Consider the following 27,572-nt stretch of genomic DNA (forward strand, 5'->3'; position numbering starts at 1 on the left):
AAATTGTGGGAGCACCTGGGTGGCTCAGGTGGTTAAGCGTCCGACTTAGCCCAGGTCATGATCTCACAGTCCGTGAGTTCGAGCCCCGCATCGGGCTCTGTGCTGACCGCTCAGAGCCTGGAGCCTTTTTCGGATTCTGTGACTCCTTCTCTGTCTGCCCCTCCGCCTCTCATGCTCTGTCTCTCTGTCTCTCTCTCAAAAATAAACAAACATTAAAAAGAAAAACATTTTAAAAAATAAGATTGTGAATATCGTTTTTTGTAATACTGCTACTGAATCTGTAGAGGTGATTTTTTATTTTTAAGTTTTTCTGTAATATTTTAATATGAAAAATTATACTGATTGACTTTCTAATATGATACCTACCTTATGTTCTTCCGGTAAAAGATGCATCTTAATCGTGGTATAATATTCTTTTGTGTGTTATCAGATTCCATTGTTTGTATTTTTGTGAAGTTTTTGTGTTGATTCCCATGAGTGACAATGCTGTTACTGGTTTTCTCGTATCATTTTTCTGGTGTTCGGTGTCCAGGCTGTGCCGGTCTCACAAAATACATGGCCAAGTTTTCTTTCCTCTTCTTGTCTCTAAAATATTTTCTCTAAAATGATACTTATTTATTCCTTGGGCATTTACACATCAGGGAGGCCTGAACTTTTTACTGCAAAAAAGACCTTTGACAGACTTGATTTCTTTAATAGTTTTAAATATATTTATTGAATAGTTACAGTCTAAATAATTAACTTTAAAATTAAAATTGATTTCAAGTTTTTAATTTCTTCTTCAGTTTTGCAGTTATGGTTTTCAGGAAACGTGTCACCTGTACCTGTATTCAAATTTATTCCTAAAACTTGTTCATAATATTTTCCTGTTATTTCAAATGGATAGGATCTGTGGTATTTATTCTTCATTTGTGATACTTGTTTCTCTTTTCTGTTTTTCTTGATCGGTCTTTCAGTGGGTGTATCAGCTTTAGGAGTCTTTTGGACGAGGCTTCTCTAGGCTTGATTCTCTGTGACATATAGTATTTCTCTAACTTATTAATGTTACCTTCTTTCCTTCTGCCTTCTGTGGTTTGTATTATTCTTACTTCTTGATACAGATGCTTAATTTACTAGTTTTCAGCTCCCCCTCCCCCCTTTTTGAATGTATGTCATTGAGGCTATAAATGTTCACAGAGATACTGCTTTGGCTGATTCCCATACGTTTTTATATGTAATATTTTTGTTATTTTCAGGTACAGAATATTTTTTAATTTCCACTGATTTCTTCTTTGACCCATGGTTATTACAAAGTCATTTCTTAATTTACCAGCATGTTTGAGTTTTCTGATTATTGTCTGCATCCGTATTTAGTTTGCGTTGTCGTTAGAGAACGTATCTTCTGTTATCTCAGATGTGTGACATTTGCAGAGTTGAGGTGCAGGGCCAAGTGTCTCGTTGATTTCCATGAACACCTGCCCGCCCTCGCAGAGAACCTGGATTCTGGATTGCTGGCACAGTGTGTAAGCGCATCTGTGAGGCTCGTTGTCAGTGTCTCCACACCCCCACTGGCTTTTCTCTGCCTTCTCTAACACTTGCTGAGAGTTGTGTGGAGCTCTTCCAGTGGTCTTGGGAATCTGTTTTCCCTGGAATTCTCTTGCGGCCGTCATATACTTTGTGGCTTTGGTGTCAGATATATACAAATACAAATTGTTACGTATTTCTGCTAAATTACTTATTTTCTCATTATAACGTGACTTTCTTGATCTCTGCTCACGCTTCCTGTGTTAAATTCTAGTTTGTCTTATGTTAACAGCACCGTGCCTGCTAGTCAAGTGCACTCGGCTTGGCTGGCTCCATTGAGCACTTCCCTTTTCTGTGTGTATGTGTGTCTCTTGGGTTTGAATTTTTGTCTTCTCTGACAAATTTTGACTGTTTTGTGTCCACACGGTTATTGTAATTCTGTTACCGTTCTGATTTAAATTTGTCATCTTATCTTGGTTTTTTAGTGTGCCTTACCTGTCGTAGATTTTCCTCCTTGCTTACCATTTTCCTTGTAATTTTTATAATTGCACTTCTCCACTAACGAGTTTGGAAGGTTTAAGCTATTTTTGTTCTTCTAGTCATTACCCTGTAAACAGAGAACGTTATTCTTAATCTGTCAAAGTCCACAGGCAGCCGTTTCCTTTCCCTGTCACCTTAGCACGATGTTTACCTCCCCTCACCCCTTTGACCTTGTGCTGTTTTCACCATTTATTTTAATTTCGTTCATTCTTAGGCCTCAAGGATACTGTTGCTTTGTACATTCCCCGTATATTTTGGTGTACATCCGTGTTCGTTTCTTACACTGAGGCCTTCCATGGAGAATAATTTTCCTTGTGTCAAAAATTTATTCTTTTGTCCAGTATGGCTTTGTTGGGAATGTGCTAGGTTTCTGCTTGGCTTTCCTTAGAAACCGTTTCTCCTGCGTTCCCCGCTGCCTTCTGGCCGCGGCTAGCGGGGTCCCCAGGGCCTGTGCTCCTCGGTGCCCTCTGCCTGCGGCCGCTCTCACACCTGCTCCCTCCTGCTCTGCGCTCAGCCACCCTGTGTCCAGACTGAAGCTTCTCTTCGTAGAATGCTTAGGATTCGGTGCATTTCTTGGGTGTGTGGATGGGCCCTTTCCTTTATGCCAGAAAACTCTGGGTTTGGTCCTGCTGCGTCCTCTCCTTTGGGGACATGAATGCGAGCTGTGTCAGATGTCCCCCCCCCCCCCCCCATGCTCTTCGTTGGTCCTCTCGTTTTCTTCTTTTCCACCTTCTGTCTCCATTCCCCGTTCTGCCTCGTTGCAGCGACCCGTCTTCCAAGTCGCGATCTCAGCCTTGGCTGCCAGACCATTCGAGTTCCGAATTTTGGTTATTGACACCTTTTAGTTCTGAAAATTCTGTTTGGTGTCTTTATCACACTGCTTCTTCGGTTTTATATTTGCGCATTCCACGCAGACAATCACTCTAGTTTTGTTTCTGTGTCCTGTTTCACAGTCTGCGTCAGTCACAGACTGCTTGCTGTTCCCGTCAGTCTTTCTCTCTTACTTTTTCCTTCTGGCTCTTGCACATGGTTTCACTGAGTGCTGTGTGGCGTTTGTTGTTGCGTGCTTCGGTTTCAGTTTATCTGTGGGGTGTTTGTCGTTTTTTTGGTGACTGTATTTGAGAAGCTAATTGTAGGAGTGATTTGAGATAAAAAATGGAAGCTGTCTTCTTGAAGCATATACCCTGCCTCTGCTGATATATGGAGGTGCCCCCTGTCACGGAACATCTTCCTCCGAACGTGAGATTCACTTCACGGTCCCTGAGTTGTGGGAGCCTGGCTCCTTCTCCACGTGTGGGCGCACAGCTCCCCAGTCCCCTCTTAGTGTGGGGTGTAGCCCCTCTTGGCCTCTTATCCTGGAAAGAGGGGCCTCTTGCGGGACCTCCACCTGCCTTGGTCCTGGCCTTTGTGTCTGCTCCCCGCACCGGAAGGCTGCTGACAAGAAAGCTCAGACCATCGGGGGCTGGCGGTCTCAGGGCAAAGGGGGTCCTGCGGTCACTTCACCTGTGTGGTACCTGGTCAGGGCCCAGCCCAGAAGCCCCTTACTGTCTAGTCTGCTCTTTCTCTTTCTTTCCAGTAACTTAAAAAATATTTTACGTGGTATTTCTTACTGTTTTCAGTGGGAACATTGGTTCAAGTAGGATAGCCAGCCATTACCCAAGATCACAGAACTTCCTTGCAGTTTTTATGTAAAGAAAGTTAGGGGCACCTGGGTGGTTCAGTGGATTGAGCATCTGACTTTGGCTCAGGTCGCGATTCGCACGGTTCATGGGTTTGAGCCCTGCATCGGGCTCTGTGCTGACAGCTCGGAGCCTGGAGCCTGCTTTGGATTCTGTGTCTCCCTCTCTCTCTGCCCCTCCCCTGCTAGCACTTACTCACTCACTCGCTCTCTCTCTCTCAAAAAATATAAAGCAAAACGTTAAAGAAAAAAAGGACAAATTTGAAAATTTCTGATTAACTTCCATGGCAGTACTTTCCAAGGGTAAAACTTTCAGGTCCTAAATGTGATCAACTTTATTCCTGAGAATGTAGCAAACTTTCTTTTAAACACAAAGTACAGCTCTATCATAGTGAACCTGGGAAACGCAAGCTGTTACGACAGTGTCACCCGGATAAAGTCTGGTATGTCCATTCAGTGAAGACTGTCCGTCAATAAAAAGGAATAAAGTATTGATACAGACAACCACTGGGGCATTTATAGGACATTTTTGAAGTTACAGAATTATGGTGGACAATTCAACGGTTGCCAGGGGGCAAGTCGGGGGCAGGTGGGGGTTTAGCTGAGGAGCGTGTGAGCTGCATGGAACCGTTTGACCCCGATGGTGGATGGGGTGTGACATGAGTCTGTCCTTGGGACACAGAAAGCAGAGAGCGCGTGTAAAAACTGACAAAGCCCGAGTAAAGTCTTCATCTGACTTACTCGTATTGTAACCCCGACTCTGCCTGGGGGGTGTGCTATGGCGGTGTGACGTGTCACTGGGGAAGCACCCGGGAACCCTCCTGGTTCGCTACTTCTTGTGAATCTTAAAAACGACGTCAAAGTTAGAATTACCAAAAAGCAAAACACTGTCACCACCTTTGGTCCATGAGAGTTAGTGTATTCTGGGAGGTGGAGGTCTCAGGCTCTGGAATGGGGGCGATGAGCTTGCATTCGTGCCCTGAGGCTCCCACTGCTGTGGCCTCCGGAGGGTTCTTAACCTGTCGCCTTTTCCCGTCTGCTTCCTCATGGGATAAAGTTGTATTTAAAATAATGCCTCAGTGGCGTGAATGCACTCTTCGTGCCTTTGTCCTTCTGAGTCTTGCCCCATTCTTCGTGTATCCGTTTGTGTTGGCTTTTAACATCATAATAGGTAGCTCTTTATGTTGGCCAATATACTTATCTCATTTGTCTTTTCTTTTAATTTTTAAAAGTTATTTATTTATTTACTTATTTATTTATTTATTTTGAGAGAGAGGGAGAGAGAGAGAGCATGCACGTGCACATGAGCAGGAGAGGGAGGGGGAGAGAGACAGAGAAAGTCCCAGGCAGGCTCTGCATTGTCAGTGTGGAGCCCGATGCGGGGCTCAAACTCACGAACCGCAAGATAATGGCCTGTGCCAAAATCAAGAGTCATTCACTTAACCGAGTGAGCCACCCAGACGCCCTTCTCATTTGCCTTTTAATTGTGGCACTTTTTCATGATAGATTAGTACGTGCAATTTTTAAGTTAAGTATAAGTCTGAGGGAGCACTGGTTAATTTATCAAACGGGTGCAGGAAAGGTCAGCCACACAGCCCGTTCATTGGGTGTGGCTCGAATGGGAAGCCCAGCGCCCTTTGGGACTCTTCTCCCCGTCTGTCAACTCTGCTTTCTTCTGGTTAAGTGTCATTCTCTGCCAGACCTTCCTCACCTGGTTACACAGACGGTGTTAGAGGCCTCAAGCCCGTGTTCTGCTCGCTAAATTACACAAGGAAAAAGCAAATACTTTATTGCAGCCAGTTCCGGAGTGCATCTCCCCTGAACCCACCACTGCTTGTCTTGTATGTAGCGTGAGTCCGTAAGGCCCGGCGCCCTTGCCTGCCCTTGGAGGCCGGGGTGGGTCTCTTGTGCCGCAGCCTTGCGTGTCCGCTGTGCGTGCAAGGCCCCCGTGGTGCGGGTGCTGCGGGACCCCTCCTCCTCTCCTCCGGCCTGGCTTCGCTGTGGTCGCTGTCCCGTTTGTGTAGAGAGCTGAGCTGAGCTTTTCCAGCCCCAAGCCTTCCACCTTTTCATCTGGTCCCTTTCTCCTGGTTAGCTTGCTTACTGATGTTTTGACACAAGCACTACCTGCTTGGCTTGGGTGGCTTGTCACGGGTACCTTCGCTGCGCCTTCATTCTTCAACTATTGGAGACATTTTATTTTAAGGTGCATCAAATTGCATATACTTTTATTCATTTATGAACTAAAGGAAGTGTTAGTCCTTTAATAGGAAGGTTTATCCCTTTGACACGTTGACACAAAAGATTTGGCCTCACTCCTGCACAAATATATTTATACTGCTGCCATACTGGATGACTTCTGCGGGCGTGCGTGTGCGTGTGCATGCATGTGCACACACACACACAGACACTCACACACACACACACACACACACACACACACACACCTTAGCACTGGCTGCTGCATAGCACGTGCAGTGTTTCACGTGGCTCCCCAGTAAAGGCTGAAACCATTCTGAATTTTGGGGAAGGCCTGAATTGCTTTGTTGTCCTTCACCCCATATCTGATCCTGTGACCAGTATTTGCTTGTTGTGGATGCTCGGGAGGTTGGCTGACATCACTCTGAATGGAAGGCCCTCCTGAGTCTGCCCCCCTCTCCCTAAGTGTGGCTCGGAGCAGTGGTGTATTCTCAGAGCCCCCCCCGTGGAGCCCCGGGCCCTGGCGCGCCACCTGCTGGCCTGTGCACAGCTTTGGACTCTCCTGGTGGCTCCAGGATTTCTTTGGTTCAGTTTATCTGGAACACTGACACTCCCATTTATTTTTCCTAAAACACTACGTTATTTCAAATCTCCCACGCCCACTCGGAAACGTAATGCGATTTGGAATTTTGCTTGTACCAATTTAAACTGCTTTCATGCCTTTCCAGATTTTCTGTTCTTAGGACCCAAGACCACACTTCGTTTATCCTTGTGCACATGGCCGTGGGTGCAGTGCCGGCGGATTCTCAGGGCGCTCGGGTGGATTTCCGCCTTTGTTCCACCTAAAGTCCTGCCCGTGCCTTCCGAGCTCGCGTCCTGCCTTCGCTGCTGGGGTAGGGCCTGCCGTACGCCCCTGTCCGTTCCGTTTTGGCCCAGGGCCTGTCTTTCCTATCAGACCTTGTCTGGCTGTTGAGACCGGTGGTCGTCTGCTCCAGTGATGCAACTCACCTGTTTTTATGTGTTAGTGCAGTTCCCACAGCGATCTTGCACATAGGTGGCACTTTACAGGTACTGTTACTGAGGCTCGGAGAACTCAAGTTGTCGTTTGTCCAAGATGATGGAAACTTGAAAATTAAGAATCAGTACAAGTCACACGTCGCCTTAAACCTGTAAAGTTCAGGTACCCACGCGTCTTCCGGGCGGAGCATGGAAAGCAGGTGCAGGAGAACTTGGGCCGTGCAGTGGGCAGGAGGTGATTACTGACATACGGGAAGGGAAAGGAAAAAGGAACCCAGGGTCACTCGCCAGCTCTGTCCTGCTGTTCACTCCTGTGGAGAAATGGCTTCCTCGTGGAGAAACCGTAAACTTGCTCTGTGTTGTGGCGCAGGGAGAGGACGGTGTGTCGTATGCCTGCACTTAAAGGCTTTTGTGGAAAGGCGAAGGCTGGATGCTCGATCGGCAACAGATACAGTCGTCTGAAGCCTGGGAAGAGGTCCAGGTCCTGACGGAGGCCCGAGCGGCACCATCACTGCGTGGCATTGGGTGAATTCAGCCAGTGAGGCTTGAACATCCCCGGCCACCCTCAGTATGTCACAGAGTGTAAAGATGTCACAAGATGAAGAACGTTGGGGGAGATTCAGATAAAACCACATCCGTCCGTTTCCTTTCGGTGACAATTTACAGGAAAGGGTTTTGATTACTTTTGATTAAAACTTCTCATTAAAATGACTTTTCTTTTGCTCAGATTAAGATCTAAGACTAAGCCTCAGTCAGGCAGGAGTGCACGTGAGCCGGTCCAGGTGGATTGTCCCCTGAGCAGGCGCCGGGCCCAGCGTGCCAGCTGAGATGCGCCAGGCAGGTGGGGCCTCAAGGGCATCGAATCGCATTGCGTGTTTTAGGAAAATACACCTCACCTTTACCCGGGGCTCGGGTCTCCTCCTCAGACATTGTGTAGAGGAAGGGAGGCCACGGTGGGGGGGGTTTGGTCAGGAAGGTGGGCTGGTGACGGGAAGCCGGTGGCCATGCTTCCCAGTTAGCCTGTGCTCGGGCGCGACCCTTCCTGATGCCCTGGCCGGGCCCGTTCCCGCCACCTTGTGTCACACTGGCTCATGAAACGGCAGGTTCTTACGGCTCTGTGACGACAGCAGTTGTTTTGTTACATCGTGGCCGTTCGTGATGTCGAGAGGACCCCGTGGAAGAACGCAGAAGGTGCCCCTTTGGTCTCCACTCAGCCCCAAGCCCAGCAGCACCCTGTGAACTCCGGCAAAGTACCCATTTGCCCTGTGGTAGTTGAGGCAGGCTGACGTTTTCCAAAATAATTTGACCCCGGTACACAAGAGAAGAAGGTCGTGCTCCCGCACCGCGTTGGCCTCTGGGCCTGCCGAGCCCACCGTGCTGAGCTCCACAGGGACCCACACCGCCCCCTGCACCCCCTGCACCCCCTGCACCCTGGTCATCAGTGGCCTGGCCCCCTGCCTGCCCCTGCCCCTGCCCACTCGCTGGCCCGCTGAGCCTCTCACTTGACTGTCCGGGTTCAGAGGGTCTGTCTGATCGCCGATACCCGGCTCACAGACAAGTCCACACAAGATGCCGCGTGTCCCTCCTCCAGCCCCTGTGCCCCTCAGCCTTTCCAGGCGGTGGCTCTTAGCGGCTGCCGCTGGGACCCTCGCCAGTGCTCCTCAAGCTCCTCGCCGGCCGCTCTGGGCGCTCACCCCGGCCCCACAGAGAGAGTGGTGTGTGCACCCCAGACCTTGACAGGAGGCCGCCTGTGAGGCCGAGAGGCTGCCGTGCTCTGCCCCCCCGTGCCGTCCTGGGGTGTCTGTCCTCCCCGACCTGCTGGTCTCCCTGCTGTGTTGGCATTGTAAGTAGCCAAGAGGTCGTGAGGCCGGTTTCAAAGGTCTGTGTATTTGTCCATTACGACTTTTCTTTCTGACCGTGAGAGGTCTTAGGAGTTTTGAGATGGGAGCGTTATGGACAAATACTCATTGTGATCATTTTAATTTTCTTTAACTTGCCTACAGGCTGTCTTCGCTGACTCTGACTCCTTCACGTTGTTTTCCAAGTGTGCTGTTATTGTTACGAATTGCCATTTGGGTCGCAGTGATTGAGGGTCGGCAGCCTCACCACATGGTGGAGGTGCGTCGTGTCTGCTGTTTTCGTGACACAGTTGCACCGGGCACAGATTTTTTTATGGGCTTTGACGCGTATCTGATGATCTTAAGTCTCATCGTTACCAAGAGCAAAGCGAGGCCAGAACTGCTAGGTACAAAAGTATGAGCAGAGTGAGTGCTTCACTTAAGCCAGCAGGTGGACGAGTGCAGCTTGGGTCAAAGAGGCGCCATTTTTAAAATGTACTCCAGACTCCGCCTCAGCCTAGTCAGGGGCCTCCGTGGCTCTTGACTGTGAGACCCTGCGCTGCACCTGGTGGCCTGGCCCCGGCTATTCTGATCCCGCCTCTTGCCACTGTCCCCGGTACCTGCTTCCGTCACCGCCCCGGGCCTCGGGTCGCAGGCCTGGCGTGGAAGCCCGGCCTTGTGCGGGGCCGAGCGCTCCTCCCGGGCGAGTTCAGCCTGGGAGTCACCACCAGGGGGGAAGCCTCCTGTTTGTTCTTGTAAAATGAGCACATGAGCACGTTTTGACAATCTCTCCCAGGGAGGCACCGCCTGAGCCCCATGAACACAGATCTCTCCCTGGGCGTGCGTGGGGCGCGTGCGGCCACCCATCTTCTTCCCGGACATCCGATTCCACGCGCTCAGCTGTAGGGCAAGGATCGGGAGCCCGTTTGACCACCACCTGCAAACACGTTGTGGGGCGTGAAAAGGTTCGTTGGCTTAAGTGTCAGCAAATTCGTTTATTTTAAATGCTGAAATCCAGTATCACCCACCTGGTTCACGTAAGGTCAAAGGTAATAAATGTCTGTGGAAAACATGGGTGTGAGGTTGTTGCCTGGCTTTGGACCGCACTGACAACTCTGGTCGGTTTTATTCGGCAGTCTGCGTGTGAACTTGGACATGGGCAAGGCCGCGTACGGGTGGATGATCATGAAGGACGAGAGCATCCCCGGCACAGTCGTGCGCACCAGCACCATCCCAGAAGAGCTGGGACGCCTGGTGTACCTGCTGACCGACAAAACAGGTACCGAGCCGGCATCCAGTCCGTAGTGATCCTGTGTGTCCACTTGTGTGCCCGGGGTGTGTGTTTGTGTGTGTGTGTGTGTGTATGTGTCCGTCCACGTCTGTCCACATGTATGCATGGGGCGTGTGTGTGTGTGTGTGTGTGTCCATGTGTGTTCACGGGTGTGGGTGTGTGTGTGTCCACGTATGTTCAAAATGTGTGCATTCACATATGTGCATGGGTGTGTGCGCCCACATACGTGCACAGAGCATGTGTGTCCACGTATGCTCACAGGGTGTGTGTCTACATGTATGCACGGGGCGTGTGTGTCCATGTATGTTCAGGGGCGCACATGCTCGTGTGTGTAGCAGGGTATTGAATTCATTCACATTTAGAATTTTCCAGACCTTGCCCTGAACACTGGCACACAACTAATCTTCATCTTGGAATATCATCAGAATTAGCAAAATGTTATATTCTTAGAGATTTAAATGACATGCTTGAATATTTTTAATTCTCTGCAGCCTTTCAGTTCTTTCTTTGTTTTAACTGCCTTTATGACATCTCTGTAGAGGGTACGTAAGAGGAAAAATTGCTTGTTTGTTACAGGATGGTACTTTTGAGCTGTTGGGAGGGTACGACAATGTGTGTATGGATTTGGTATTTTCACAGTAACACTCCTAAAGAGCCTTACTAGAAACTACCCCATCAGGTCTGTGCCCCAGATTTTATATTTTTTTATTTCACTTTTAACTTTTTTCACCAAAGAATTCTTGTCAATACGTAACATATTCAATAAAAGACGAACCGAATCCGGTACTGTAATAAAAGTCCTATCGACAGGTTAAAGTCCCTACCTGATTGATCCATTCGTGGCTTAAATTCCCAGTAATTCTTGGTGAACTGGAAATAAGAGAATACTTCTATCACATGGCAAAATATGTCTCAAGTAAAATTCAACATTATTTTTAACAAAATGTGAGAACAAGCTTCATCATAGGAAAAGTAAAGAAAAAACTAACGTTGTGATTTAGCACCTGTTCTAGTCGTTGCAGTAAGACAAGACACAGAAGTCAGCCGTACAACCAAAAGAAGAAGCAAATATTTGTAGATGAAACAATGAACCAAGGAAGCCAACTGCTAAAAGTCAGTGAAGTGGCAGGTCACGGGGCAAAATGACAGAATGGCTCCCTGCGCGTCAAGCAGACTGAAGAGTAAAAACCCGCTCGTGGCAGTGCGAGGGAGCATCAAGCGTGGGTGTAAATGTGAGGGGTGCGAAGGTGGTCAGACCTTCCAGAGAATCGTGAAGGAAGACGTGACCCAGTGGAGAGACGGGTCGCGGTTCCCAGCGAGAAGACTGGTGTTTCGCAGTCGTCCACCTTCACGTGGAAGTGAGGCGTTTACCGCGGTTCGGTCAAAATCCAGCTGTCAGGTGGCGCTGACGTCCGGTCTTCGTGAGGGCTTGTCTTTGTAGCATCTCCGCGAACTTGCCGGTGAGTTCGTGCATGAGTTGTGAGATCAGAAATAACGAGGAGCTTAGGCTCAAGACGGTACCCTGGGAAGATGCCTTCAGATGCCTCCTTCCCACCCTCACGGAGCTGACAGGAGAAGATCTTAAGAACAAATCTGTAACAGTTGTGGCGAATAAGCAAAAGTGCCCTTACAGAAGTGAGTGATTTCTGGAAACCGGGTGGAGTTATTTTGATGGAGAAGCTGGAGCCAAGCAAACCCAAACTCAAAATGGTTCCTAGAGCGACCCTGCCGAGATGCCGGGACGTCTCCCCAGAGCGGCGTCCTGGAGACACACGGAGGGGATGGGCGCGGGCTGAGGTGGGCGAGGGCCTCAGCTGTCCACAGGCGGTGGGAGGGACCCGCCCTCCACAGCCTGCTCTCTAACCGTGGTCTAACAGATGAGAACAGCTGCGTGCGCTCGGACCTGCAGCGCGAACAGGCCTGCTTCCCCCGAGAGCAGGGGTTCCGTGACAGTTCACCTAGAAAGAAACCCAAAGGAGCCGTCAGGAGAGCGTCTAGAATTACGGGACAGCTTAGTTACACCTGTAAATTCATCCTTAAAATTTAACTACATTTCCTATACCAGTAACAATGGGGGCATTTAATTCCAAAAATGCCAATTAGAACAGCAACAAAAAGTATATTAAAAATAAATTCAAACAAAACCCGTGTAAGGCCTATACGGATGTAAGTTCTTACCTACATTCTGGAAGACCTAAGTGGTGGACAGGCACACTGTGAGTAGGCGTCTTCGTGCGGTGGAGACATGGCTTGTCCCCAACGTGAAGACCCCTGACCTGTGAGGGGCACACCGTGTCGGGCCTCCTCTCCGCCGCGGGCGGGAGTGTTACCTGCTGGGCACTCGTCTGGGCAGGCTCCGCACAACACTGCCTCTCGGGAAGCAGCTGCGTGTCTGAGACAGGAGACGACGTAAGGTGGTTCACGGCGTCGTTTTGGAAAACAAAACCGCACAGTGTAACACCAGAAAAGCAGTCACTGCTACAGCGTAGAAGTTATGGAGCGTTATGGGGCTCCCGGGTGGCACAGTAGGTAGGGGAGCTGACTTGGGCTCAGGTCATGATCTCACGGTTTGTGAGCTCGAGCCCCGCATCGGGCTGTATGCTGACGGCTCAGAGCCTGGAGCCTGCTTCGTTCAGATCTCGTGTCTCCCTGTGTCTCTGCCCCTCCCCCACTCATGCTGTGTCTCCCTCAAAAATAAATACAAATGTTTAAAAAAATTTAAAAAGCAAAAATAAGTAATCTGGGCTCCTGAGCTTTAAAAAGAATTACAAAAAATTACATAAAGCACGTTAGTGAGAGGTGCCTGGGGGGCTCAGTCGGTTAAGCGTGTGACATCGGCTCAGGTCACGGTCTCACGGTTCACGTGTTCGAGCCCCGCCTTGGTCTCTGCACTGAGGGTGTAGGTCCTGCTTGGGGTTCTCTCTCTTTTCCCCTCCCCTGCTCATGAAATAAACTTGAAAAAATCTTCTGCATTTCATCCTCCGAAGGCCTTTTTGTACCAGAGGTCATGGGAGGGGACTCCCGCCGTCACTTCCTGTTTTGAAGACGTGGAGCTTGAGACATTTTTTGGATTTAAAAGTTTTCGGTCTCGACCTTTCTCAGAACCTTTGTCGGTAACCACAAGGTGAACACCACTTACTGAGCACGTCTGTGTGGCACACGCGGTGACAGCCGTGCACTGTCCTTGTCCCGGGCCGTGTGTCAAGTCCACGCGGCCCCAGTCGCAGGTGATGGAAATGGGGGACAAGGTGTGGAGTCCCGTCATGGCTGCGGGCACATCGCAGACACGGCACTGTCCTCGCTGTGACTGTAAACGTGCTTGTCACACAGCCGGATGGGGGCACTGGCACACGGGGGCTTGAGCCCTCGCCGCTGGGCACCGTGTGGCCTCGGGCAGACACCGGCTTTCCGGGCAAAGCCCCGTGTTGTTGGCCAGGCAGGTTTTGTGGTGGGCGTTACTCAGGGGAGGCGAGGGCAGTGCGGCCTTGCTCGCCTTCCAGAACCTGCCGGCCCACCCTCTGCCTGCAGCGCCCCCCTGCGGCCAGTAGGCTGCTCTTCGTTCCTTCCTCTGTCGTGGGACTAGGTTGACCCGAAGTCGGCCGGGGCTTAGCAGTCACGGTGGGTGGCTGCGGAGAATCCGGGGTGTGAGTTTGCAGACACGGTCCGCCCGCGTGATTGCGACCAAGCTGTGGTGTGAGGGGCAACTGGAACCGAGAGGCGCCAACGTAGCCGGGAGGCGGCGCTCGGCGTGACCGGGACCAGGCTTGGGCTCGGTCGACGAGCGTTCTGATGGGAAGCGTCCATCACGCCGCACGTCGTTGGCCACAGCCGAACGGAAAATGCAGTCCCCGTGATTGCGTTCCCGCTCCCTTCCCGTGGACGGGAGAGCAGTGCGGTGTAATTAGCTGTGATTAGAGTGCACGTTTCCGGTAAGATCTGAAATTAATGATGTTGCCATAGTGACACGTGTGCGGCCGCCAGTGCGTGAAACGTGAAGTAATTCGCTCGACGAGAGCAGACATCTGTTAGCTGCCGGGATGCAGACACCGACAGGGAACACCAGGCGTGCGCTGGACCCCGGGACAGGTCGTGGGTACTGGCCACAGTGAGGCCACCGTCGCCGCTCTGGACAGCGCCACCGCTCGTGCGACCGGACCGCGGAGGGCTCGGTAGGCTCAGCTCCAGCCAGGCTGCAGCCTCTCAAAGCGGGACCTTAGTCCCTTGTTGGGGTTCTGATCTTGACGTAGAACAGAGCTTTACCAAAACACCCCCCGATACGACAGGTTCTTCGGGAGGCACGCGGGGGTCCCAGCACCCGTTGCCCTGCGTGCCCTGCGTGCCCTGCGTGCCCTGCGTTCCTGCTCCGAAGGCCGCCTGGTCTGTGGCGGGTGGCAGCAGCGGAGCGTGGCACACGTGAGATTTACGAGCGGGCGCGAATGTCCTGGGAGCCAGGGGAAGGTGCTCTCCTGCCCAAGGACGACAGCCCGGCCTCGGCTTTCACAGGGTGGAGCGTCTGACCAGTACGGGGATGCTCGGCGCACGCACCTGCCCGCAGTTTGCAGCGTGCGCCCATGGGCACGCGGACACACGCGGCGCTCGAGCAGACACGTACAGTCCCGGTTATCGTGACCGCTTGACGGAAAGCCCTGTTTACAGCAGGTACAGTGTGGGACTCGAGTTCAATATGTGCGACGCTTTGAAGAATCGACGCGTACTGGACGGTGTGGTAACTGAGTCTTAATCACTTCCGAGTTTTGTTTCCCTTCCTTCTTTGTAAGGTCTGCCCAGCTAGGCCCTTCACAGGGAAGTCCACGGGCCACCGCCCTCGCTCTCCTACAGCAGATCCGGGGTGAGGCCGCATCCCAGCCCGGGAACAGTTGACCTGAAAGCTTCGCGTCTGCCTCTCCAGGGACGTCTCCCCTGGGCGGTTCTGGATCGCATCTGTCGACGCCCTGAGGTGGGCGCCCGCAGGACTCTTCCCTTAGAAGCTAACACCCTCTTTGCCTGCTGTGCTCCTCGTACTCCAGACCGTCTGCCTTAGTAAGGGGCTACACCTCTCCCGCTTTCCAGGAATCACAGACCTCTTCTCAGAAGATACTTTCTGTCCCTGGCGCCATCAGAATGCCAGGTCACTGGGAAGCCCTCCGGTGGCTTCTGTCTGCCCCTCCCGTTGCCGGCCCCTCCTGCTGACAAAGCTGCAGATTTGGGACATACTAACATGTGTTGTATTAAGATGACAGAAATTGCCAAAACTATCAACTGGTTGAAACCATGAAAATTGTTTGACTTGAAAAATAATTTTGCGTCACCGACTCTTTTTTTTGTTTTTTTTTAAGTTTATTTGAGAGTGAGTGCAAGCGGTGTAGGGGCAGAGAGAGAGGACAGGGAGAATCTCAAGCAGGCTCTGTGCTGACAGAGCCTGCTAAGGGGCTTGAAGTCCCAAGCCGTGAGGTCACGACCTGAGCCGAAACCAAGAGTTGGACGCCTGACCGACTGAGCCACCCGGGTGCTCTCCCCCCTACTCTTTTAATAACTGATTGAACCCTAGACTTTCCTGCTGTTTGAAAGGGCATAGGAAGTCTGAAACCAGCCCTGAATTCCCTGCTCAGCATTTCAGAAACAAAACACAACTGAACTTTAAAATGTGCCTTTCACATAAAAGAATGTCTTTAATGCAACAAGATGTGAACGTGTTTACTCAGAGGGCAAAATAACAGCCAAATATTTCATTGTTTGATGAAATGATAGTCGTCTGTTTGAATACATCAGTTACAGCCTCCTTAAAACATGAGTTATTAGCACTAGGAAGTCATACCAGGGGCAGGATGCGTCACCACCCGGCGTTTGACTCCGACGACAGGTCCCCAGGGCAGGCTACTCTCAGCATTTGGCACAGCTGCTGGGCAACCGTCACTGCAGTCGTAGCCTAGGACGCTTTTGTCCCTCGCAAAGCCACCTGATACGCACCGGCAGCCCCCACACTTCCCCTTCCCGCACTCAGCCCTCCGTCACCTCTGACGACCTTCTGCCTCATCAGCCTGACTGTTCTGGATTTCTCACATGGATGGACACACGTTGTGTGGCTTTTTGTGTCTGGCTTCTTTCGCTCAGCATAGCGCTTTCCACGTTCAGCCACGTTGTCGTATCTGTTCGTACTTCGTTGCAGAGTAATACTCAGTCGTGCGGGTCGACCACGTTCTATTCACCCACCTGTCCTTTGAAGGACATCGGAGTGGTTTCTGCTTTCTGTCTGTCAGGAAGAATGCCGCTGCGTCCATTCAAGGCTCGAGCCAGGGCAGGTAGGCGAGGAAAAGAAAAAGGCATCCACACTATAAAGGGGAGTAAAACTCGTGTGTGGCATGGTCTTTACACAGAAAATCCTAGGGAATCCCCTAAAAGTCTGTTAGGATCGATAAATGAGTTTAGTAAGGTTTAAAATACAAGACGAATACACAAAAACGAACTGTATTTCTACACACTAGCAGTGAACTATCCCAAAATAGAATTAAGAAAACAATTCCATTTACAATGGCATCAAAAAATAAGGTCGGTGCCTTATAGTGTTACGATAGCAGCAGGATTCCCCAAATTGATTCATGCACCCTACAGAGTCCCTTTCAGTCCCAACTGCCGCCTTCGTGGGAATTGACAGGCCGACCCTACAACCCCTGTGGGAGTGCAGGGGACGCAGAGTGGTGTCAGCGGTCTTGGGAAAAGAGCAGACCGGGGGACTCCACAGTTCCTCATCACAGAGCCTGCCACCAGGAGGTAGGGGTCAGACAGGGTGGTGCTGCGTGTGAGGGCAGACGTCGGGATCAAGGGAACGGAATCGAGACTCCGGACATCAGCCTGACACCGGCAACTGGCTTTCAGCAAGGCTGCCTCGATACACTGGGGGATGAATGGCGCCTTCCGCAGGCCGTGCTGGGAGAAACCACACGGCCACGTGCAGGAGAATATTTGGGACCCCTGCCTCACACCACACGGAAATCGGCTCAGCGTGGATCACAGACCTGTATGGAAGCTCTAACATGACCATTCTTTTAAACTGGTTGCTTTCAGAAGCTTCTCAATTTATTTTCTGTTTCGTTCTCCTTGGCTACGTTAAGCACCAGAATAAAGAGCTTTTAGGTACTTGCCTCAGTGTAACATTTGGGTTATAAACATAACCCAAAAGGAGAAAGAAGCAGTTCAAATCTGGATTTAAGTTATCTTTTAATTATTTTAAACTAAATTTTAGTTTATTTTATTTTTTAAGTTTTTTTAATGTGTATTCATTTTTGAGAAACAGAGAGACAGAGTGCAAGTGGGGGAGGGTCAGAGAGAGAGGGAGACACAGAATCGGAAACAGGCTCCAGGCTCTGAGCTGTCAGCATAGAGCCCGACGCGAGGCTCGAACTCACTGACCGTGAGATCGTGACCTGAGCCGAAGTCGGCCGCTTAACCGACGGCGCCCCCCAGGCGCCCCTACGCTAAATTTTAAAATCCAACAATATATTTACTACTCCAGCATCTGCTTGTATGTGTCTTTGGGAATGATGTGGGCTCCCATATTTTCAAGGGATCTGGGCACGTTCCTCTAGAGGTTTCTCTAAACAGCAAGAAGCAGAGTGTGACGGCACAGGTGGCGTCGGGGTCCCAGAACTTGAAACGCTGTCACCAGGCTAACTGGGGACAAGTAGCTAAAGCAGCCCGTTAAAATAGCAGTCACTCTTCAGCCCCAGATTCACTGTCCAGAAATAGTCTGTGAGTGGAGCGGTGGTCATGATGTGCCTTTGGTTGTGGAAAATACTTGCTGTCCGCGTGGAGCGTCACGCTTGGGGATGCCTCGTGGTTTATGCCGCCATCACCTGTTGTGTCCCCCACCAGTAGTCGAACCCCGTTTTCATCGTGTAGGAAACCAGGGGTTTGGACCCGGCAGGTCGGTCGTTGTCTTCATTTGATTTTTTGCGGTAAATGCTCCTAATAGAGGAGTTTGTTGTACTCTAAAATATATCACAGCTAGTTTAATGAAGGACAAAATGTTGCTGAATCAGATGCTTGGCCATATTTCGCCTTGATGAAACCAAACTGTCATTCAGTCATTACATCTAACGCTGTATTTAAATCCACGGACCTCGGAATTATTTCCAGCTTTGCAGTCACGAAGCAAAGATTGATGGCCCGAGACACAAGGGCCACGCGTGTGAAGAGCAGAGATGTCCCCACCGTCAGGTGCACAAACTTCCAGACGCCAGTAAGGGCGTGTCCCGGGCTCCCGACCCAGGCCTCCCTGCACGGCTGTGCTTCTCCCGTCGGTGTTTTCCCTGCTGAGTGGAACGTCCCCCACAAAGGGGCCAGTGTCGGGGGGACGGTGCGCGGGACGGCACTGAGACCCGTGCCCTGGGCACACGTCCTCGTTCACGCCCCAGAGCCCTGTTCCTCATCCTTGCGTATTTTTGGTGAGGGGGCATTCAGAACAAACTGTGCAGGTTTCTCCGAGTGACCGGCGTGTGCCGTGTAGGAGATTTACGCGGCTGAGGGATTTGGGTTCCTTTGTCATCGTTCACCTTTAAGCACTTTTTGTATTCCTCGTGTCGTCCAGATGGCAGGAATTGGCACTCGTTTGCCCCGTCCACCTGCTGCCTGGGCATTGTGAGTTGAGCACGTGCATACGTGCCCCCAGACAAGCTGGCCGTTGGCTGTGGTGGCTTCCTCCCGTCCGGGCTACGGCGGGATGCTTCTGGTCAGCGGTGTTGTGTTGCCTTGCTGATAACAGTGACATTCGTGTATTGCAGTTCCTTTTTCCTTTGAGTGGATATGTGGAAAATGGAAAAGGGGATATTCTCCTAAGTATAGTACAGTTGAGACAACCACGGAGATACGTCTGGAGGGGATGGAACGCGTTCAGGCACCGTCGTTGAACTTGCTTTGTGCGGTCATTGGCCCTGATCCGTTGGCAGAGCGTTTAACTTTGAAGGGAAAGGCTTGCAGTCAACTGGGTGGGTTGCCAGAAGTGTCGTGTCCAAACGCCAAGGCGCAGAGACGTGGGCTTTACGTTCCGGTTAATTCTCCAAAGTTGATCCTTTCCCTCGCTCCATACGCTGCATGCAGCCAGCATTCTCTTGTGGAGAGAGTGGTCCCCAGACTTCGGATCTTGGGACCGGCTTTCTTCTCGGGCGCTCTGATTCAGGCGATACGGGGCTGTGACTTGGGCTTGGGGACTTAAGATCTCCCAGGTCTGCTGGGTGCACACAGTTAGACGCTGAGCCACCCGGCCCGAATGCAGCGTCCACATCCTGCTGGTCCGAGGCCGTGGGGCAGGAGACCTAACCTCGTGGGCATCTTGGACAGCTGACAAGTACCAGTACCCCCCCACGCTACTGCCTTGATGTAAAACAGATGTAATCTTCAAAGAAAAGTTAGCATGAGAAAACAAAATGTTTTATTGTAACAATGTGTAATCTCGAGACTTCTTTAAGTACATGAGCATTAGCCAGTTATATGTGAATAGAACTTAATATTTTTTTTAAATTAGGAAACAGGTATAAAAGTTAATTTATCACTAGGTAAGTGAATGTCTAAAATTACATCTTAAGAACGTAATTTACGGCTAGTGCCTCTGAACACCTCTGTGATTATGACCTGAAGCCTGTCGATGCCATGGCTGAGCGTGCTGTGTTGGCGGTGGGCACCGTGACCAGTGTAACCCGGGGACACATGTGTGGCACTATGTGTAAATTCAGACTGTGCTCTCCGAAATCTCATCTTGAAGAATCTACCCCACAGAAATCACGTTTTTATAGCAAAAATTGTAAACCGTCTGAGTATCCATGCTTGGGAGAATCGCCCGACAGAATGTGGTATGTTACAGTGAGTTTATGGTACACCCCGTGCAGATTCCATACTCCTGTGTGTTGCCACGTGAGAAAGTAGTTTATAAACGTGTCCCTGTCTCTGTCAGTGTCCTGTGATCGTAGGAAAGATTAGGAGAGCTTCCATACCGAACTAGGCGATCCCAGAGTGTTAGAGGGTGAAGTGAGCCTTTACAGTGTGTTCCAATAAAACCTAGAGCCTCCAGTCCCGGAACAGGGGAGCGGATGCACTTCTCCCCGTTCCTCCTGCTGATGTGACGTATGGAACGCACACAGGGGGACTGTGAGCGCGGAGGGAAGCAGGCAGGCTCGCAGGGCCCCTGGGACCCCAGGAGTGACGGCGCTCAGTTCCCTGCTGGTCTGCCTCCGGCCCCAGCCCGGGTGCTGGAGAAGCCAGCGGTGCAGAAATGCCAGCGGCACGACGAGCCGCAGGACCAGCTGGTGGGACGGGGGCCTCCTACGCTTCCGTTCCAGCCCTTCCAAGAAGGTGTGCGTGTCAGTGCAGCGGGTGTGGCCCCATGACGTGCCAGATGGAGGGGCCGGCCAGCGCGCCCTCGGCCGTCGCATGCCGCGTGTCAGTGTGTCCGGTCGGCCTGTCGTACACCTCCGACTTGCAGCGTTAAATTCCGTTCTGTGTCAGTAAAGCTGACGAAGGATCTGTGGCCCTACCCTCTGCCCCGAGGGTCCAGTGGGGACCCTAGACTTGCACCCTTGCCCGGCCATCCGGAGATGGCCCAGCTCCCGGTCCGGCAGATGGAGACCTGACGCGCTGAGCCGGGGCAGGGACGGGGGAGGGGTGGACGCGGCCGCAGGCGAGGGAGGTGCTGGCGCAGACCCACACGCGATGGTGACGCGGAGCCACGCGCACCGCCAGGGCTGCGCCTCTCGGTGTAGCAGAGCAGCCCGTGGTGAGGGGGTGCCGGGTGGCGGGCACGGGGGGCCCCCTCTGTGTATGTGTGCAGCCTTGTGTGAATCCATGGTCCTTCCAAAGTCAGTCGGAACAGAACCCAGCCACCCTTACTCGGGCTGCCACATCTGGGAAAGGTCTTCGCTAAGACTGCTGCCCCCGGCGAGAAACACCACCTGTGTTTGCGGGGGAGCGCGCGCCCCCGAAACCACGACGTCCCTTGGTCTTTGCGGGGGAGCGTGCGTCCCCGTAACTGCAATGTCCTTGGGAAAAGCACATTCGCTACTTTCTCCTGTCATTGCACTCGTGTACCTGACAGTCGTTAACTTTTGAAGCTCTAGAACTCTCGTCCTGTCCTCCTCTAGCATTTCGGGTACCCCGGATACAAACACAGGCCCCTCGATTCCAGCAGCAGGGATGCGCACTGCTCCCACCGGTCTGTGCTCCTCTGAGGATCAAGGGAGGTGACGTTTGTGAAAACAGCGGACTTGCAGAGCTCGGTGTCAGACCGTGGAGCGTTCCAGCTGGAGGGTCCGCCCCGCACGGCAGAGACTGTGTCCTGGGAGGACGGTCCGGGCTGAGCTCAGGGGGCCCGGGGGTCGCAGAGGGTGTGTGACAGAAGCAGCAGCTTGCGTCGGTGCCTGTTCTGCCGGCGTGTTTGCTCTGCGCGTGCGGCCATATTTCTCCCAGACGCCCTCTCGCTTCCGTGACCGGGTTTCAGGCCGTGTGTCTGTCCCGCCATCGGAGTTGCCGGTGTTGGACGAATGGGGTATTTTTCCCATTCACTGTGACGTGAGTGCGTTAAATGTTGTGATTATTCTTGACAGTTTGAAAACCCGTTGAAACGTACCAAACGCAGCCCAAAAGATCTTTCTAGAAATGACTGTTACTTTCTCCTACAGTATAATTTGATCTGCTCTGTTTCCTGAAATGCATTGTAACCTTAACTGAATCTGGTGTTTGAACGAAGCCTCATCCCCCTCGACACAAGTTAGCGCGGCACGGAATCTGGTTGCTAGCTAGCAGCCGTCGGACTGAGGCAGGTTGACACGTGGAAGACAGAATTTGTCATCTCAGGATCTGAGGTCTTGTCTCGCTAACGTACCGACAGTCTGACCGTATGCGGCTGGTCCACTTTCTTTGTGCCGTATTTGCTTGTGCCTGGAGCGGGGACAGTGCTTGCCCTGGCCGCTCGGCAGGCTGTGGCAAGGGGCGTCCGGCGGGCTGGCACCTTTAAAACCACGAGCGAAGGGTCTGTGGCTTCTGCGGAGCCCTGCCGTGTGCATGTGCCCAAAGCTTGAAGGGGTAGGAGGCACAGTACGGCGGGCCCCGCCGCTCCATGCTGGGGAACTCGGGACGGGGACACCATTGCCAGAGCGCAGCCCCCGGGCATGCCGGGCCCCCTCCCCGCCAGCCCTGCGGAGCCCAGATCCCCGAGCAAACTCCCGGCCTCTCCAGCCTCTGGATTTGCACCCTCTTCTCTGTCTCCAGCCCCCCCACCACGTCCCTGGTCTCCTAGACCTTCCTCGACTTTGTCCTCCACCGTCACCACCACTGTGCTGATCAGTCACCGTGACCCGTGCGGGAGTCCCCAGAACGAAGTCAGGCCCTGGATGCCCTCGGTGATGGGACACTCATCAGTTCTGCAGCCCTCACTGCCATCCTCCTCCAGCGGCTGCGGCCGCAGACCCCGCACGTCTGCCCACCGTGCTCAGCGTCCCCTGGGAGCAGACCTGCTCTGTGCTCTTCTCTCTGCCTTTGCACCGCAGGGTTCTTGAGCAAAGGGACCCCCAGTCCTCGTGCTTTGGGCTCTTCGTACATGATCTTACTCACCCTGTGCCACAGCTGGGCAAGGTACGTGGTCTCGTCCTTATTTGCAGACACACTGAGGTGTGACGTTCCTTGGCCCACAGGGAACAAACAGGGCGCACACCCTGATCCGTCAGCCTCCAAGACCCAGTGCGCAGCGATGCCTTTAAGAGAGTTTTTTGCCAGACGCATAAGTGAATGCCAAGTGTGTTAGAAATCGATGGGAATGTGAGGGTTGATGGTGTTTGGGGAACGGTGGCTGCATCTTGAGGCCGTGCGGCCACCGGAGCCTGTGGCTGATGTGGGAGGAGTGTGTCTGGTGAGGATGGTGTGGACCCGTCGGGGGAAGGGGAGGCCAGGGGGGATGGGGGGGGATGTGGACCAGTGGGGAGAGGGAGAGGCCGGGGGGGTGGGGGGGGGATGTGGACCAGTGGGGAGAGGGAGAGGCCAGGGGGGATGGGGGGGATGTGGACCAGTGGGGAGAGGGAGAGGCCGGGGGGGATGGGAGGGTTCCATGTGGACCGGTTGGGGGAAGGGAGGCCAGCGGGGATGGGGGGGTCCATGTGGCCCAGTGGGGAGAAGGGGAGGCCAGGGGGCATGGGGGCGGGTCCATGTGGACCGGTTGGGGGAGGGTAGGCCAGGGTTGATGGGGGGGGTCCATGTAGCCCAGTGGGGAGAAGGGGAGGCCAGGTGGGGATGGGGGTCCATGTGTTCCGGTTGGGGGGAGGGGCGTCCAAGGCCGTGCTGTGCATCCAGAGCACAGAACAACCATCCTAGAGGAAGAGTGGGAGGAGCTGGGCGCTACAAGATCGGGAAATGGCGGCGCCTTAAACTCTAAAAGGCCAGCAAAGCCACGGTCCTAGCGGCGCGGCACAGAACAGACCGGTGGAACAGTCAAGAGCCAAAAACACCCACGCACATGAATGGCAGGCAGCTGATGTCCAACGAAGGAGACGAGAACACAGGATGGGGTAGAGACTGTCTCTGCGGTAACAGCCTCGTGCAGAAGAAAGTACTGGACCTTTTTCTTATACCCACAAAACTAGCACAGAACCAAAGACCAGAAACTGCAAAAGTTCTAGAGGAAAAAACACAGGCCGTAATCTCTTTGGCCTTGGCCTTAGCAACATTTGTTTGGATCTGTCTCCCCAGGAAAGGGCAACAAAAACTCAAATAGACCAATGGGATTTCATCAAAGTGAAAAGCTTCTGCACAATGAAGGAAACTGCCAACCCAACGAAAGAGCAGCTACTGAACGGGAGGAGATGTTTTCACATCAACCACCTCACAGGGGTTAATATCCACAAATATGTAAAGAACTTAGACAGCTTAGCGTCAAAAAATTTTTTTTTAATGGGCAGGGGCGCCCAGGTGGCTCAATCGGTTGAGCGTCCGACTTCGGCTCAGGTCACGATCTCACGGCCCGTGAGTCCGAGCCCCGCGTCGGGCTCTGCGCTGACCGCTCGGAGCCTGGAGCCCGCTTCGGATTCTGTGACTCCCTCTCTCTCTGCCCCTCCCCTGCTCATGCTCTGTCTCCCTCCGTCTCAAAAATAAATAAAAACATTAAAAAAAATTTTTTTTAAATGGGCAGAAGACACGAATAGACATTTCTCAAAGAAGACACACGCCTGGCCAACAGACACATGAAAAGATGCCCCACGTCACTCATCAACAAAACACAAATCAAAACCACGATGAGATACCGCCTCACACCCATCAGAATGGCTAAAATCAACAACTCAGGAAACAACAGATGTTGCTGAGGATGTGGAGAAACGGGAACCCTCTCGTACTGTTGGTGGGAATGCCAACTGGTGCAGCCACTCTGGAGAACAGTGTGGAGGTTCCTCAAAAATTTAAAGTAGAACTACCATGTGATCAGTAGTCGCACTTCTGGGCATTTATCCAAAGAAAACAAGAACACGAATTCAGAAAGCCGTCTGCACCCCCGTGTTCCTAGCAGCGTTATTTACAGTGGCCGAGACACGGGCACAGCCCAAGTGTCCACCGACAGATGAATGGTGAGGAAGATGTGTGTACATACAATACTACTCAGCCATAAAAATGAAACCTTGCCATTTTGCGACAGTGTGGGTGGATCTAGAGGGTATTATGCCAAGGGAAACAAGTCAGAGAAACTCAAACGTGTGTAATCTAAACAGACAAACAATAGAGAAACAGACTCCCCAGACACAGAGGTGGTGGCCAGAGGGTGAAACAGGTGAAGGGGATGAAGAGGGACAGACCTGCAGTGACAAAATAAGTACGTCCCGGGGACGAAAAGTGCAGCACGGGGAGCGTGGTCGATGGTCTGGTAGTAACTCCGTATGGCGCCCGGTGGTAACTCCACTTTTGCAGATCATTTTTTGGGGAGTGCAAAATACTGAATCACTAGACAGTGGCCCCGAAATAGATAGTATATGTCAATTTTATTTCGGTGTTTACAAAGAGAAGAAGGGGTGAACGATTAATACAGAAACAGTAACAGCGCGGAGTGAACTCGCGCTCCCAAGTGCCTGTCCCCGCGGTCCCTGTGGCGTAAGACAGCGAGCGGAGGAGAAGACGCGTCTCTTTACTTGGGGTCTTCTGTGACTTGCATCTAGCGGTTTAAAGACCTAAAGAAATAATACTTTACTCCTATTACTCCTAGATGCTCCATGGCACTGTCAGGCCATGGTATCCTTCTCTTTGCCACATACATAGAATCGCTAGTAAGAAGTCAGGTTAGGAGAAGAATTACTCGTCACAGTCCCGCTTCTGAACTGCCTCATTACCGCAGCCCTTTGTAAACCAGTCTCACGTTCAGTGTGTATCAGAGAAAAAAATGTCGACAGGAAATTCTCTGATTGTGTCAGTCTGATAAGTAAAACATTTTTTATTAGAGCAACATTAAATGATTTTTCAGAGAACTCACCCAGGCACACGTAATAGAGGTGAACTTTGTGCTTATTCTCATAGGAATTAACGTATGATTTCATTGTCTTGATTTCAGATAAGAGAACTGTCGTTTTCATCTCAAATCTCTGATAGAAATCATTTCTAGAACTTCCCTTATTTCATTTGGAGGCTGACTTGTTTTTAATTACGTTGTTTAATGCAAGCCACTCTTTTAAGCTAATTCTATTTAATGACGACATAACCCAAAAACTATACTTCTCACATAATTTTGACTTCAGGAAACTTGGGTTCCATTTATTCAAGGTATTAAAAGGGTTAAAGACAAAGTTTATAAGACAAGCACCCGTAAGTGTAGCTGCTCTCTGAAATGCATGAAGGTCTGCTGTATGGTGTCCACTCGTGCAGGAGGACGGACGGAGCCACCCCTGACACAGTGACGGGCAGCACGGGCTTTCCTCTTACCTGTCACGTTCAAGTGGCCTTCGTGTCCTGGTGGGAGTTTCGAGTTGGATGACCTATTTTGTCTTGAACGCTAGTTCTCACTCATGTGTGTGGAGTCGGAGGTAGATAGGAAAACGCTTCGTGTTTTCAATGTCACGTGTGCCAAAGAAGGCAAAAATCAGTTAATATTTTGTGGGTGTCTCGTAGCCGTGTGGAAAGCCCGACTTTCATTATCACCGATCGGCAATGGGGTTGTTCCTATTCACGTTTATAACGACCTCAGCCCGTGGGTGATCCTTCCGTGTGCCTTGAAGTGAGTGCAGAAAAAGCCCAGGGAGGCTGTGTGACAGCACGTCATGGCAGCACGTGACGAACACATTCACAGGCGTCCACATGTCCCCAAGAGCAAGTAAGCAAAAATTATATGCACATGTTCTATGTATATTTTTATGTCAAGTGACATATATTCACAGAGTTTGGGGTTTCCAGAGTCATGATGTGTAACAAGGTGAATTTATGTGTCACTTTTAATGAAAACTCACCATGTTTTTGAAATAATGTTCTGTCTCACTGCCTTTCATGAGGTTACTCACTGTATTTGGCTGTATACGTTTCTGATAGGAAGCCAGACCCCGGAAGTCTCATAAACCTGACCTGTGCTGCTCTCCTGACTGCCTTCCTCACACACCGGGAGTGAAGTACTTACTTGTGCGCAGGCACACGTTAGTGGCGGGCACACGGGGACCGGCAGTCCCCAGGAGTGACCCCTGACTGTCTCTCTGGAGGGTCCTCCCCATCTGCGGAGGGCACTGGTCGGAGACCCAGCTCGGGAGAATGTGCCTTCCTGCCCACGTGCTCTCGCCCCACGTGATACAGATGGACGCGAAGGGTTAAATGCATCTGTTTCTGTTCAATGGAAAATATCTAATTTTTCAAAATTGGGTTTTTAAAAAACCAGTAGGCCTGCTGATTTGGGACTGGCTGATGTCTTTCTCAGGCGGCGTCCTCAGGTGTAACTCCGGAGACCGGCCGCGTCTTCCCCTTTCCTGCCTGTCTCAGAACGTGCAGGACTCACATGTGGGCCAGGTCACACACGTGAACTGAAAGGCGGAGTGTGCCCTGTCTTCAGGCAGCCACCGCGGAGGGAGCTAGGACGGACGCTGGTCCTCGGCAGAAGGACAGTTTGGGTGCTGGAATTCCAGAGCGTGCTGAGGGGAGGCCTGAGCAGGGAGGAGAGCGTCCACCTGCGGGTGGAAACGTGGGTGGGGAAGTCTTGTGTTCGGCCTGCTGGCCTCCTGTGTGTGCACTGATTTTCGTCTTCGCCACTCCTGTCGTAGGAACCCTCACCCAGAACGAGATGGTGTTTAAGCGGCTGCACCTGGGGACTGTGTCTTACGGAGCAGACACGATGGACGAGATCCAGGGCCACCTCAGGAATCCGTGCCCGCAGGTGAGCTCACGCGCCCCGGCGCGGACGCGTTCTGTGGAAGCCAGCCTGAGCTGTTGTGTCTGTTCGTGCAGAAATCGGCAGACTTCTTTGAATGTCCCAAAACATTCGGTTCTAATTTATAAATCAAGAAGCAGTTTTTGGACTTATTTT

At 51.8% G+C, this 27,572-nt stretch overlaps 1 protein-coding gene across 10 annotated transcripts in view; it reads left to right on the forward strand.

The window, feature by feature from the left end:
* ATP9B (ATPase phospholipid transporting 9B (putative)) overlaps positions 1 to 27,572 on the forward strand; it is a 250,847-nt gene that overhangs the window by 171,226 nt on the left and 52,049 nt on the right. For all 10 annotated transcript variants that reach the window (XM_042961538.1, XM_042961540.1, XM_042961539.1 and 7 more), the window contains 2 exons: positions 9,909 to 10,051; positions 27,310 to 27,422. In XM_042961538.1, the coding sequence (XP_042817472.1) occupies positions 9,909 to 10,051; positions 27,310 to 27,422 (256 nt within the window). The remainder of the gene's footprint in view (positions 1 to 9,908; positions 10,052 to 27,309; positions 27,423 to 27,572) is intronic.

This window comes from Panthera tigris, chromosome D3, assembly GCF_018350195.1.
Source record: "Panthera tigris isolate Pti1 chromosome D3, P.tigris_Pti1_mat1.1, whole genome shotgun sequence".
Lineage (NCBI taxonomy): Eukaryota > Metazoa > Chordata > Mammalia > Carnivora > Felidae > Panthera > Panthera tigris.